The 16,327-nt window shown below is 31.9% G+C and overlaps 1 protein-coding gene across 1 annotated transcript; it reads left to right on the forward strand.

Moving 5' to 3' along the window:
- The first annotated feature begins 1,329 nt into the window (after window positions 1–1,329).
- On the forward strand, window positions 1,330–15,571 carry LOC143046138 (modulator of smoothened protein-like). The gene is made up of 3 exons (XM_076219148.1): window positions 1,330–1,545; window positions 11,516–11,737; window positions 14,859–15,571. Exons 1-3 carry the CDS (start codon window positions 1,443–1,445, stop codon window positions 15,044–15,046), a joined length of 513 nt encoding a protein of 170 aa, XP_076075263.1. The 5' UTR covers window positions 1,330–1,442; the 3' UTR covers window positions 15,047–15,571.
- Window positions 15,572–16,327: the final 756 nt, after the last annotated feature.

The raw sequence follows: 16,327 nt of genomic DNA on the forward strand, positions 1-16,327 counted from the left end.
TAGTGTTAAGCGTAATTCATTTTACTGGCTTTTGTCTCGCCTGAGACGAAAGTATATCCTCCAATTTCCAATAAAATGGATGTAAGCAACTTTATATATGTTCCAGACCATATGAGTATTTGGACCATACGCTAAATTGTTTAGACTAAAGCAGCCAAATATTTCCATGCAGTCGAGAAAAAAAAACAAAATCGTCTGTGTGTGGCGACTTAGGAGTTACATCTTGTCATACATAGCAAAAACTATCCTGCATACGACTGAAATGCAAATTCGTCCGGACAGATGATATTAGGCTGATTTCAAAAATGACTCAAATTGGACATCGCGTCGTAGAAAAGCCGGGCTGGCATTTACAAATAATCAAATGTATAGACGAACTATCACGTATCTGGTGCGGGCAATACCATTGGCTTGCGTGAGAAAACAGCAACACCCACATTATCAACGACAAATTACTCAATCTAGATAAAAAAAAAAAAAAAAAAAAAAAAAAAACATTTTTTCCATATCTGAACAAAGATAAAAAAAAACATTTGGCAATAAATTAAGAACGTACACCTATAGCTGACGATAGAAACCGAACAATACATTACACGCCACCTTCCACGAACTGTTTGACGTACAATGGCAATTAGCGGGGAACTACCATAGGCTGATATGGGACGGGACCGGCGATATTCCAGACCGCGGCAGATACCATTAAATGCTAGAATTTGTAAATTTTGTTATACAAACTCTGTAGCACACGAAATACATTTTTTAATGGTTTGTTGTTTATATATAGACAACCGATGCGAACTTTTTTTAAAAAGCACTATAGAACTCATTGATGGCTTTGACAGAATAAACACAGAGAATATATATATATATAGTTGCGCTATACGAATTGTAAATACATAAACATTTTTCTAGCTCATACATTGAATAGATTTTTTCGAAGGAGAAAACACTTTTATGAAACTATAATTTGCAAACTATTTATTCATAACGTTTAGTATTGTTTTATATATTTACTCATTTTACATAAAGCCTGTCACGGATACTAGACGCGTCTGTGATTGTTTCAATTTTTTTAAAATACTCCAAGTTTCTAACTATACAAATCCTTGGTTTGAATCAAGTTTGAATACTATATTTTAAAAAAGATAAATTCAATTGATTTTTTTTTATCAACTTTATCAAAATATTGGCATTTTTATAAAGATTTTTACTTTATTTACTTGATGGTGAAAAAAGAGATTTCTGATAGTACGTAGCAGGTTTATATGGAAATTAGGTTTTCGGTCAGATTTTAATATCGGGGCAATCAGTTACGGTTTTAGGTAAAAACCACTGGATTATGTAAGAAATTTAAAAGGAGACCAGTTATTCCCATAATGAATAAACTTTTCAAAATAAACCGAAATGAATGACTAAATTGGTGACAATTATTACAAGAATCAATGGATCGATTAAGTATAATATCTGGAGCACTGTTTTTTACAGCTGATGTCTTTGCAGTGGCAAGCTTGGCCATGCCAAGGTGGATTGTTTCAGATATCGGAGGTATAAATAATGACAACACAACTTGAAATTGTCAAATATAGCATGTCAAATATTTATCTGTTGTGTTCATTAAACATAAAAAAATAAAGAAAAATTGTAAAAATTAAAAATATAACAAATACATACAAAAATATGGAATACAAAAAAATTTGACAATCTATGTTTAACTATATATTTATTTAAGGAATGACTAATATTTTTTCTGTCTATTCGAAATAACATAAAAAATGTGGTGCACACTGAATAACGTGCGTAGCGGGTTATTTAACAGAGTGCACCACATTTTTTATGTTATTTCGAATAGACAGAAAAAATATTACAGTCATTTCTTATAATTTAATTCTAAATTCCATTTTAAACCGTAGAAAACCATGAAAAAACGTTGATGACGTCACCGTCACATGACTAAATTATGTCTATGGGCTCATAACAAAATAACGTCAGCCAATCAGAAGACGCGTTACATCCAAAATTAAATTATAAATACATAAAGGGGTAGGGGCAATACACCTTATCGCTATTTGTCCGCCATTACTGGATATCACACAGGTTCCCGTAAAATTTTGACGTCATAGAACAAAATATCTGACGCCACAATGGAAAAGCGATTGTTGTTGACGTCAAAAGTTAAACTGGCCGGGTCAGCCGGGATTAGCGATAAGGTGTATAAGGCCCTTATTTGACCCAAAAATTACTGGAAATTTAAAAGTGATCATTCATATTCTTAAGTTAGTGCAACTTGACTGAGGTTTAAGGTATTCAGAAAAACAAAACAAATTTGACATTGAACAAGTTACCATGGCAACAAATCATGACTTAGTTTGCATATTTTGATAAATTTCTTTATTTTCCTTGTTTTTCTTCAAATTTTAACTATATTTTAAATTGAAAAAGTATGTGCACACTCAAGAAGCAACTTTATATTTGGTGAGATTATGTCAATAGTTATAATAAAGCTTCTGTTAAATTATTTTGTTGTTTATTGGCTGTGCTAGATGTTTCCACAACAGAAATAAAGATAGAAAATTGCATAAATTCTGTATTATTCATCGTTTTTGGGAAAACAGTACATATTATGATGTATTTGTGACGTCATCAGATAAAAATCTTTATGTTTTTCATTTATATTTCTTTCCCCCATACATTTCTAAACATTATGTACCAATTTGAAATAGTTATCAAACATTTGATTTTCTTGGGCCAAAACCAGGCCTTAATGCCCCTACTCCTTTGAAAATTTTTACCAGGCATGCGCTGGAAAGTAAACTTAACATCAGTATGTTGATAGTTTTCTGAAACTAAAGAAGAAGAAGAAACGAATAAACCACAACAGGTTCTTTCAGGTATCTAAACTGATAGATACCATATATAGGTTCAGAAAAAAGAAAAATGTCATCGAAACAACATAATATTTTATCAGAATTTTTAACATTTTTAAAATAGATTATCTACTTGGGCAAATTTAAATCAACTTGTGTACAACTATTTCCAGAGAACTCCCAAAAATTCAATATGAACCGGTGAGGTACCAAAATTTCTCCAGATCTCCCAAAACTAAATATTTACATGAACCTGATAACTGATAAATGTCACCTGGAAACTTTATTTTAAGTTTTATGCTGCTTTAATAATAACCCCAAATAATTCGGTAAACAGACAGAAAGTCACAGGACAAAATGTCACAGGACAAAAAGTCACAAATAGTTTGTTGACAATTGTTTGAATACATGAGAGAAAGATCTTGAAATATTTTCTTTTTGTAGCATATATTTATCTTTAAGTTTAGGCAATTGTTCATAATCCTTGATAAATGAAAATTTATAAAAATTTAATCATGCAAAGGTTATATTTCTTGTCAGAATGAAGTCATTTTAGTATAAAGTCACTTTGACATTTTGTTTTCATAACAACTATTGGATATTTATTGAATACATTTTAATAACAAATTTGCTTCATATATAATAGTTCAAGAAAATGCAAACAAAAGATTTTTGAATAAGCGTTTTCTTGTTCAAAGAAAAATAATCTCAAAACTGAATTGTGACTTTTTGTCGTGTGACTTTCTGTCCTACATTCAATAATTCAGTCCCTCCCAGTAATAGATCTCATCTTCTTATGAGGGACTGAATGCTTACAACACCAAAAACTGTACATGAATCCTGGATTTTGACTGGGAGAGATGTCAGAAATTACCAATCAGCTGTAAGCTCAAATTTATCGAGATAAGTGAATCCAGCTAATATGACTATTAACAAGAGATGTTTGTTAAATTTTACTTAAAAGTATGTTTTAACCAAAAATCGATTAGTGTGTCTTGTATGCAAGTTACTTGCATGTTCTTTATCAAGTAGGCTTAGAATCAGTACTTGTTATGAAAAGAATACTCACCTTTTTATGATACAAAATGTAGTTATAGATCCTTTTTGTAAATAATGAAAATAAATACAAAATGTAGTTATAGATCCTTTTCGTAAATAATGAAAATAAATACAAAATGTAGTTGAGACAATATCTGAAAAAATCTAATTTCCATGTCCTACCCTTCACCAGCAATTTTTTTTATTCAGGCATCTTTTTGGAAAATTTTTAAGTTTCAGTATCAACTCGAGTAATAATGCACCAACTGCAACCAATTAAACATTCTTTTTAATATTTCATCTAATGAAATATTATAATTTGAATGATCAACAACCCCCCCCCCCCCCCCCAAAAAAAAAATCATGTTGTCCCTGTTATTTTCTGAAAATTAAATCATTCAAAGAATATCTTAATTAAGTAAACAACCTTCCGATTTTCACAAATCTGATAGATTATATAATATACTTTTCCATTACTGGTCTTATTTTGTTAAATTTTGCATTTTTAAGGGTCTTTTGAATGTTGTCCCCAGGGGTACTTTCCCTCCTGTTACCTGTGGGTTTTTTCCACCTGTGGACACGTTTGAAAGACCAAACATTTATTTCTTGTAATGTACATTGTAATATATTAAATGTGAAGAGCATCATTTCCTGAATGTATGAATTCATTTGTCCTGTGACTTTCTGTCCTATAGCCAAATAGCCAGTTTAAAAAATTGAACTCCCCAAAGATCAGAATTTGGAGAAAAATAATTTTGTTGTTCTCTCCTGTTACAGCCTTTTTGTGTACCTTTTGAGAATATTTCATTGTCAGCACTATAACAGTACATGTGTTTTCATAGTATCTTATCAAACTGATATGTAGATGAAAGTAAACTTCTACACAATTCGAGTAAATGAACAAAAAGTACTGTGTAATTCCTTTCTGTTACGTTCTGTCATGTTACCTGATAAAAAGTAACAGCATAACCATCATCAGTAACAGGAAGGATGGTCAAGACAATTTCACTGATGAATCAAACAGTTAATCTACTATATGTCAACCAATTCATTTAATATAAGTTATCATCACCATATTAAATAATTTTCCAAGTAATATACAGTACAATGTATACATGTATTGAATGAAAAAATAGGTTTTTTTGCATTTGATAACAGCAGAGAACCTTGTGCAATTCTAGTATAGTAGATAGTAACAGAAAGGAATTTATTTTAGAATTTTTCATTACCTAGGCAGATTTTTCATCTGGCAAATACAGTTTCAAAAGATAAATGACATTGTTTGCTGTTATCTTCAAATTGTGACCAATCTGAAATGATGTATTTTTCTTAAACTATAAAATAAAGCATTTTTATGAGAAAAAACTCCTTTCTGTTACCATCTCTGTCCTGTTACCATTGTCCTGTTACTCAAGATTCTTTCATATTTCCGACATCTCTGACTATATTTTAGTATATTTCTAAACCTTTTGTATTACAAATGCTAAAATCAATAACTGGCATTTACTTAACTATTGAAGGCCTAGGATATACTAGTAAACCACAAATAGTGTCTAAAACTTATTCCTTATTCTCATAAGAAACTTTTTAAAGTTGATTCATTTTGGTAACAGGAAAGAACTGGAATTATTTTGTACCATTTTTATACGACCGCAAAAATTTTAATTTTTTGGTCGTATATTGCTATCACGTTGGCGTCGTCGTCTGCGTCGTCGTCGTCCGAATACTTTTAGTTTTCGCACTCTAACTTTAGTAAAAGTGAATAGAAATCAATGAAATTTTAACACAAGGTTTATGACCACAAAAGGAAGGTTGGGATTGATTTTGGGAGTTTTGGTCCCTACATTTTAGGAATTAGGGGCCAAAAAGGGCCCAAATAAGCATTTTCTTGGTTTTCGCACTATAACTTTAGTTTAAGTGAATAGAAATCTATGAAATTTTGACACAAGGTTTATGACCACAAAAGGAAGGTTGGGATTGATTTTGGGAGTTTTGGTTCCAACAGTTTAGGAATTAAGGGCCAAAAAAGGGCCCAAATAAGCATTATTCTTGGTTTTCGCACAATAACTTTAGTATAAGTAAATTTCAAATTGGTCTACATTAAAGGGAAAATTCACGATTTTTTACTTATGGTTTAAATATGTTCATTATGACATAATATATATATTCACAAAGTTTTATCGCTATAAGTGCAGTAATAAAGGAGAAATTCAATAATTAATGAAAAAATATCAACTACTTCCTGTAGGTCGTGACGTTTTCTCCTGATTTTTGCATGCCGGGATTTAAAATACAATCATTAAAAGTCTTGGTTTTTAATCATATTTTAGCGTAATCGTAAGCGCGCCGATGACTTATGCTTTATCTAATAACCATCCGATAATAAGAAGATAAAACGCACAGACGTTCAATTGTACTCATTCGTGAGATAAATTATCTATGTTAAACGTATATATTCGAATTATTGTTGTAGACAACACAAAAAGTTATAAATTTATTTTTAATAAATGCATTTTCGGACTGATAAGGTGAACAAATTAAAGTACAATAATCTGTAAAGACAATATGTTGGTGTACTCTTATTGACCTTTTACTATCTCTGCTATGACTAGGTTTATACGATGTGTGTATTCACGGTTCTGTGGCAATACTCGTAGATGGCTTGTTGAAAGGTAAATTGTTATTTGCACTTCGGTATTTAACCACGCCTCTAGGGCACACCTTGCCAGGTGTGACTGTCTATTCGGATCAGTGGTAGCATTTAATACACACATTAAAAATACATATTCAAGTTGGTGACAAATAAAAATTGATCGCCGTAGAATCATTTAATTATATTTGGTGCTATTATTTATTTGAATTCAAATAAGTTAATTTACTAAGAAATACACAATTTTCGGTTAAAGACGGGAAACTTAATTCATATGTCAAAATGAAATGATATACAAGTCTTGTCCTTGATTTATGTCTCATAAAAAAGGGGGATTTAGAAATTAGAAATAGCTTTACTAAATCATTTTTATTGGTCTTTATTAGGCGAAAAAATATACGAGAACACTTACATTTAGACTTTTGAAAGCCATGTATTAATTAATATCTGAAACTATCTGAAGATAACTCTACCGAAGCGGAAAATAATATGTACGAATAAAGAAAAAAATACTTTTGTACTTAAGAGGTTTAAAAAGTTGATAGGAAATATAAGGATCTTCATGGAATGGAATCGAAAAATTACGAATAGATATTCTTTTCAAGTGTGAAAAACGTCAACCAAATTCATTCATAATCGGGAACGTCCTTATTAAAATCTGAGACATCTATAATAGTCGTCGTCTCCCAACGTATATATATACTTAAATAACTATTTGACCAACGATGTTTAAAATTAAAAGACAACGAATTTAATGTTATCTTTCCCTATTTTTGAATGTTATTATAAGTCTGTTCAACTTGCAAGAATACCCCTAAAGCGGACAAATATCCGACAAGCAGTTTATTCTTTAAATTGCTGTCATTGAATATCAAGAAAGAAAATAAATCCCGAAATTGATACTCAATAGTTTTCCTAGAAAATATTCACATCCCTTGGGGATTATTAGTGTACGTCCAGTTGCATATATTTTACATGAATGTCGGAACAATTGTGATGATGACGAATTTCGTCCTTTATTCGAGAACAATCTAATTGGATATATAAATCTGTGAGTTTACTATGTTCTTAACTTCGATGAACCAAAGCAAGTTATAAATTGACCTGTATTTAAATCAAATTGTTTCTTTTTTTCTTCTTCTTCTTTTGGTATACAATAGTCTACCGAATTCGTTGATTACATACTGTTGGCATACGTGGACTAGTCTATTTACAAAACTTTTACCACAATTTACATAAAATGTATGTTTCTTTCTTATGTTCAATGTATACATGTATACATATTTTAAATTGCGCTACTGACTATAGTTCCGTAACTTTCTACCCAGGCGTATGTATACACGAATCGTCGACAAGTGCGCACATTTTTTTAAATCAATAATTCTGGTATGTTCCAATCTGTCCTAAACTATTGACAACGAGTATTTTCCCAAATTAACCCTTGGAAAAATATGTAAATAGATTTGTATTTCTTCAAATTTTTTGTTTTGTATTATTTTTTTTTTATAAATAATATTCTTTACACCAGAAATGTTATTTATAAACAAGCGTATGAGTTCAGTAATGACTAGTATATTATATCACTTTCAGACACGCAAAACAAAAATGTATATTATACATGCACCTGATAGTTCAAAATGGAAAGTTATAAGTTACGGTCGTGTACACTGATCAATACCTACAGAAGTGAAACGATGCATGAACTTGCAAGCCCGCCGGACAGGAAATCGATTGAATACCTGGACGTGTCACCTTACACCCCTTCCAATACCTTTGGGAGTAATACCTTTAGCCATGCTGGTGATCAGATGAGGGAAGATCCGAATTTATTTAAATAAAGTTTATTACTTTAAAGAATTATGAACGAATTAGATTTTCGACAACAATTTCCACGGAACACTTATTTATGATTTGAACTTTGACTTTTTAACTAATTACAATATTATCAGTTTAAAAATAACAGACTATAATTATGGTTATTTAAAAAAATAAGACCATTTTCCGTATTAAGTTAGTCAGTCAGATAAAACAACCGTACGATTGACAAGATATCGACACGCAATTACGACTACATCGTTTACTGTAGTTTTGTTCCTTTGTGGTTTATAGACATATCGGGATTTTTCATCGGAGAAGGTGACAAAATGGCGGAGCACAGAGAACTGATACTCAAAATTTAAAATCGATGGTGATCTCTTATTTAGCGGAATAAAACTTTAATATCTATAAATTTGAGCATTTTTATACAGAATGGACATAATATCAATTTTTGATTTTTTTGCGAAGTTTCCCTTTAATGTCCAAAGGGTCCAAAATTAAACTTAGTTTGATTTTAACAAAAATTGAATCCTTGGGGTTCTTTGATATGCTGAATTTAAAAATGTACTTAGATTTTTAATTATTGGCCTAGTTTTCAAGTTGGTCCAAATGGGGGTCCAAAATTAAACTTTGTTTGATTTCATCAAAAATTGAATAAATGGGTTCTTTGATATGCCAAATCTAAGTGTGTATGTAGATTCTTAATTTTTGGTCCAGTTTTCAAATTGGTCTACATTAAGGTCCAAAGGGTCCAAAATTAAACTAAGTTTGATTTTAACAAAAATTAAATTCTTGGGCTTATTTGATATGCTTTATCTAAATATGTACTTTGATTTTTGATTATGGGCCCAGTTTTCAAGTTGGTCCAAATCAGGATTCCATATCAAGTATTGTGCAATAGCAAGAAATTTTCAATTGCACAGTATTGCACAATAGCAAGAAATATCTAATTGCACAATATTGTGCAATAGCAATTAATTTTCAATTGGAGTTATCTTTCTTTGTATAGAATAGTAGTTGATAATATATGTTGGAAATTTGCCAGACATGACTATGATGTCATTTTCTATTTTTATTTGCCAATAACTTTATGTAAATAACTTCATTGGAAATTTGCCAATATAAAATGTTGCTGATGAAGCTTTTTTTCCTTATCTTATCTAAAATGTTTTAAGATAATGTATGTTGGACATTTGCCAGACATGACTATGATGTCATTTTCTATTTTTATTTACCAATAACTTTATGTAAATAACTTCATTGGAAATTTGCCAATATAAAATGTTGCTGATGAACTTTTTTTTATTGTTTTATACAATACAGTGGCGTAGCTTGCATGTATGCTCAGATGCTCAAGCATCCACATCATTTTGACCCAAAAAAATAAATAAAAAAATAGATAAATGTATAATTGCATGTGTTCGTAGCAGAAACACACAGATGTACTATAGTATCTAAACGTAACAATAGTTCCTCAAGGATATGAGAAAAGCGTTCAACTTTTTCCGAAGCGTGGTCTTTCCTTTAGGCTCATGTAGTTTATGGATAAATCACTGAAAAGTGCTCTCGACTTTTTCGTAAAAAGTCTACATCGTAGCGCATCGTCGGCTACGGCAAGCGCAGAAGATGATGATACGCAGATCTGCCGACATGTTTGGTCTGAAACTGAGCCAAGCAGAGCGATGACATAACAACTAATCAATCATATCCTGATATCGTTTCCTGGGACATGAAACACGACTAGTATTTGATAACGGAGTTTGATAATTCCTGGACTTATACATTCCCTTTTCCATCTAGGTACAAATATTAATTTTCCGCATTGTTCATATTTTATCTATCAAAGATACAAGTGAAATAACAAAAAAGAACTTTTTTTCTTGAGAGAAATAAAAGCTTCAGGCCAAATGAGTGGGATTTCCGTTATAATTTATATTTCAAAGGTATTAATTGGTTAAAAATAATCGATCAGGACTTATTATCGCATGAGTCAAAAATATTGCTGATGATATAAATATCACAAAAATATGGCAAGAATTGTACGTCCGATATTTCCATGTCCCCTGCAACGCGTTAAGAAAAGTAATCAAAAACCTCATTTGGAGGCTCAAATTCCAACAAAAGGGAGTCAATTCGGATCCTTCGAGAAACATATTTATTGGTGGGTATTTTGAAATTAAACAAAAATCTACCCAGTGTCGGATTGTAGGGGCGTACACATGCATACAGGGAAAATGTAAAAAAAATATCATTTTCTGCATAAAATGGTCCCAAAATTTGTTCGCCTCCCTCCGCTCGGCGACAGTTTCGCATCCACATCATAAAAACCCTGGCTACGCCACTGCAATAAACAATGTATATTCACTTTTACTACCAACCAATCTTTACCATTCAGTGATAACAAGCACTTTATTTTACATTTTAATATTTTATGATGTATTTAAAAGAGTAGTTATTGTTGCAAACTCCATTAGAAATTTGAATTGATATTAGTAAAAAGGGAAACGGGGATGTGAAAAAAGGGGGGGTTTAATTTTTTCTCATTTCAGATTTCATAAATAAAAAGAAAATTTCTTCAAACATTTTTTTGAGAGGATTAATATTCAACAGCATAGTGAATTGCTCAAAGGCAAAAAAAAACTTTTAAGTTCATTAGACCACATTCATTCTGTGTCAGAAACCTATGCTGTGTCAACTATTTAATTTTAGATTTAAAAAGTTTGAAGAAGAAATCTTTAATTGATTTGTAAAATCTTGACATTTGTTTTGTGTAAAAAAAAACCATGTAATGTCAAAAATTTGATCACAATCCAAATTCAGAGCTGTATCACGCTTGAATGTTTTGTCCATACTTGCCCCAACTGTTCAGGGTTCGACCTCTGCGGTCGTATAAAGCTGCGCCCTGCAGAGCACCTGGTTGAAATTGAAATTGTTACCATATTTAACTATTGTTTGAATTACAGACAACAGTTCCTAGATCCCCAATGTGTGTTCTTCGATTTGTGCTATTATAATACTGGGTTTAAAGACTTTTTTTTGTTTTTTTTCTTATTGCCATAAATTAGACTTTTTCAGATATTGTTTCAGTTATAGATCCTTTTTGTAAATAATGAAAATTAAAATGTAGTAATCTTTCTAATTGTAGGTCGAACATATATTGGACTGTTGAAATCCTGTCTAGAAATGTATGGACAACAGCAGAGTGAGATGTGTTTTACACCTTCCCCTATACGTGCTGAATGGATACTGACATTTATCTGTATAATACTGGGTATAATGTGTGTCACAACAACCATAATCCTACTAATTATATCTCACTGGAGGTATCGAGTGATGAAACATGCAAGATGGCTTGGATTTGCTGCCAGTAAGTATTCTAGTAGTGTTTCATTGTTGAGTACAGCACACTAACATGTTCATGTGCCTTTCCAAAGTCAGGAACCTTACTGGTGGTTGTCTTTAAAATGAATTTTTCAGGCATAAGTTAAACTTAACCAGTTATAACAAAACTTAGGAGGCATGATCTTTCAATTGATAATATTTTGGTTCTGATTAAATGACTGTCAGAGGCAATCTTTGATTTTGATTTGAAAAGAACTGCATGGACAAACATTTCAAACTTTAAGAGGTCAATGCAAAACAAAGTCTGAAGGTAACTTTGTCAAACAGTTTAATCCTTCTTATTAAAGTTAAAATTCTAAAATTTTAGGCGTTAGTTGATATTATGAATATATATCAGGTGAGTGACTTAGGCTTCTTGTCATTAGTACTTTTTGTAAAAAAAATAACATACATATTGAATGGTACCAATTTTGCCGTACCAGATGAGCATTTTGACAATCAATGTCTCTTGGTAAAGCTGCTCTATTATTATTTTTCCATGTGTCAGGCTCTATTACGCGGAATGGTATGGCGACAAAATCCGCAAAGCAAAGGTCGAGCGTCGGAAAGCTGAGAGAACTATGCGGAAAACAAAGCTCGAGGTTCACAAGTTGATATACAAAGAATTATGTGTCACATCAAATAAAATACTGATACAAAGTAAAACTGATTACTATTCAAACAAAATTTCGGATATTGGAAATGATCACAAAAAACTTTTCAAATTAACCAACGGACTTTTGGGAAATAGTAATGACGTCATCCTTCCATCACATCAAAGCGAGTTTGAACTGTCAAATCGTTTCGGACATTTTTTTCTTGAGAAAATCGAAAACATCAGGACAAGTTTACTTTCGGCGAATAATTCTATCGACGATATTGACCCTCTACGAGCAGATATACGTTTTGAAGGCAACACTCTCACCGACTTCCACCCTGCGTCAATTGATGAAGTGTCGAAAATTATTCTTAAAGCGTCAAGTAAATCTTGTGAACTCGACCCAATCCCGACTACGCTTTTGAAAACTAGTGTAAACAGCATTGCCAGCAATATTACGATGATCATAAACAAGTCATTATCAACTTCTACTGTACCAGTATCGTATAAAGAGGCTATTGTGCGACCTATGTTGAAGAAACCCGGTTTAGATAAAGACACACTGAAAAACTATCGCCCGGTTTCGAACCTTCCTTTCGATTCTAAAGTTCTCGAAAAAGTTGTTGAAAGTCGTCTAGAAGAGCATCTATTGTCAAACACTCTTCATGACCCTGCTCAATCTGCCTATCGTGCGGGACTCTCAACCGAAACAACGTTACTTCGAGTTCACCATGACATTGCAAGTGCGCTAGACAAAAACTGTTGTGCCGTTTTATTGATGCTCGACCTTTCAGCGGCGTTTGATGTGATTGACCATAACATTATCGAAGCTAGATTAGAATATGCTTTTGGAATCTCAGGTTCTGCTCTGAAATGGTTACTCTCTTACCTCCGAGATAGGACACAGCGTATAGCAGTAGGCTCGGCCCACTCCAACGAATTTCGTCTTAATTGCGGTGTGCCGCAGGGCTCCGTGCTTGGCCCAAAGCTATATACTATATTTTCGAAGCCGATCGGCGAAATCTGTAGACGTCACAACATGTCTTATCAATGCTACGCCGATGATACGCAGATCTATTTAGTTTTCGAACCTCTTGATAACTGGAAAAACACATCGAATCGAATTGAGGACTGTTTGGCCGATATAAGTTCCTGGATGTGTGAAAACATGCTTAAACTGAACGAGGACAAAACAGAACTGATGCTATTTGCTCCGAAAAACCGAGTGAAAGATTTGAAGGATTGCAATCTCACCTTTAAAGGAAACATCATTACTAGTTCTGAGTGTATTAAAAATCTGGGTGTTCATTTTGATAAGACTCTGTCAATGCACCAACAAGTCAGTTCAGTTTCGAGATCATGTTTTTATCAAATACGAAATATAGGCCGCATACGTCCGTACATCAACGAGGATGCATGTAAAACTCTGGTCAATTCGTTAATTATTTCTAGATTGGATTATGGCAACGCTTTACTTTATGGACTACCAGCTTACATGATTCAGAGACTACAAAGGGTTCAGAACACTGCTGCGCGAGTGGTTACAAGAAAAAAGAAACACGAACACATTACTTCGACACTTGAGTCTCTTCACTGGCTGCCTGTGCAATACAGGGTGCAATACAAAATATTATTATATGTATTCAAGTCCGTGAAACATGAAGCGCCATTATATCTTAGTGAACTTGTAAATTTATACAGGCCATCAAGATCATTAAGGTCTGAAAACAACTTAACACTCGTAACTCCTATTGTGCGAACCAAAACATACGGCAATAGAAGATTTGATCAAGCTGCGGCCATCCTTTGGAATGCATTACCAAAAGAACTTCAAAATGCAAAGTCGGTGCCTGTATTCAAAAAGAACTTAAAAACTCACTTTTTTCGACAAGCATTTTTAATCCCTTAAATTCGTTTCTGTGATACATTGTGCCATAGACGTTAGCCTGCTTTTGATTTATCGAACCTTTCTTTTAACTGGAGATATGTTTCATTTATAATATGTACATTGTATGTTTTAGTAGCACACATATGTTTTCATTTCAGTAATTATATTTTTACGTGGTAATATTCCTTTTTCATCTTTTGAATACGTTTTCAAATTTTTAACTTATATTTGATAATTTTTAATAGCAATCTTATTTTAGACTTTTTTGGCTATTTAATTTTACCAACTTTGTTCAGTATAATTTTATTTTGATTCATTGATATATATATTCCACTTTTTTTGTAAAAATTTCCACATTATTAATCCTTTTATCTAGAAAAGTTTTAACACTTAAATATTTATTTTGTGTGTTCATGTTTTATATTTTTATCACTGTCTGTGTGTATATTTCGTTTAACATGTGATGTAAAGCGTTTTGAGTAATATTGTTTTAGATTTAGCGCTATAGAAAAATTGTAATAATAAATAGAAATTGTAATAATAATATTATGAATGCATATTTTCAATATAGTAACTTGCATAAATGCTGTTCCTTATATATGCTTTTCTTTATATTTTCAGTGATTCTGTTCTGTAAAGCTGCAGTAGTATTTCCTATAGGATTTAATATGGATCAGATTGGTGGAGAGCCGTATCAGTTGCCTAATAATTACCAAGTTGGAATCTCATATATCTTTTTTGTTCTGGCTTTATGGATAACTGTTGTATCAGAACTTTTTGCCAGTAAAGTCTGCTTACCACATTTCTAGAACTAATGTTTCTAACATTGTTGCATGAACAAAAGAAAAGCAAGCCTATCTTTACATCATGTACATGGTTGAAAAAAATAATAATTGGTGTAATTTTCCAAGATCCCCTCTTAACAGTGTGTCAATCAGCAGGACTGGAATACACTTGGTAGAGCACATGAGCAGTTGAAAAAAATCCAGAAGTTAAAGTTTATAGTTAAACTGTTTATGAACGGCAATCAGCATCAGAACAGATTAGCGACATGCTATTCCCTATATATGTGAACAATCAGATTGTCATGTTTGAATACAATGTATAATTATTTTGTATATAGATCAAGTAGAATTGTAATATTGAAATGCATTTAATATATGTACATGTATTCTCTTGTTATATAATCAAAAATGCTACTTTTAAAGATGAAATTAATGAGCAAATAATCTTGACTTTACGGGAGATGTGCAATAGACATCATACAATTAAATTTGATTTTGTTGTGTACGAATAGCATGGAAGTAATAAAATTATACAGATATAGTAACAAATTGTGATTTTATCTGTGATTATACATTAACGTCTGAAGTCAACATTAAGGACAGTACCAGTTCAGTTTGGAAATAAGTGGTGACATAAAAGATATATGATTGCATTGTTTTGAATAAACCTTCTCAAGATTAGCTGGTCAATTGATATCAAATAATCTCAAATGTACAAAACCTGAAGATAAGCTAGACAATTGTAATCAAATGTACAAAACCTCAAGATAAGCTAGACAATTGTAATCAAATATGTACAAAACCTCAAGATAAGCTAGACAATTGTAATCCAATGTACAAAACCTCAAGATAAGCTTGACAATTGTAATCAAATGTACAAAACCTGAAGATAAGCTAGACAATTGTAATCCAATGTACAAAACCTCAAGATAAGCTAGACAATTGTAATCAAATGTACAAAACCTGAAGATAAGCTAGACAATTGTAATCCAATGTACAAAACCTGAAGATAAGCTAGACAATTGTAATCAAATGTACAAAACCTCAAGATAAGCTAGACAATTGTAATCCAATGTACAAAACCTCAAGATAAGCTTGACAATTGTAATCAAATGTACAAAACCTCAAGATAAGCTAGACAATTGTAATCAAATGTACAAAACCTCAAGATCAGCTAGACAATTGTAATCCAATGTACAAAACCTCAAGATAAGCTTGACAATTGTAATCAAATGTACAAAACCTCAAGATAAGCTAGACAATTGTAATCCAATGTACAAAACCTCAAGATAAGCTAGACAATTG

Source organism: Mytilus galloprovincialis, chromosome 9 (genome assembly GCF_965363235.1).
Source record: "Mytilus galloprovincialis chromosome 9, xbMytGall1.hap1.1, whole genome shotgun sequence".
Lineage (NCBI taxonomy): Eukaryota > Metazoa > Mollusca > Bivalvia > Mytilida > Mytilidae > Mytilus > Mytilus galloprovincialis.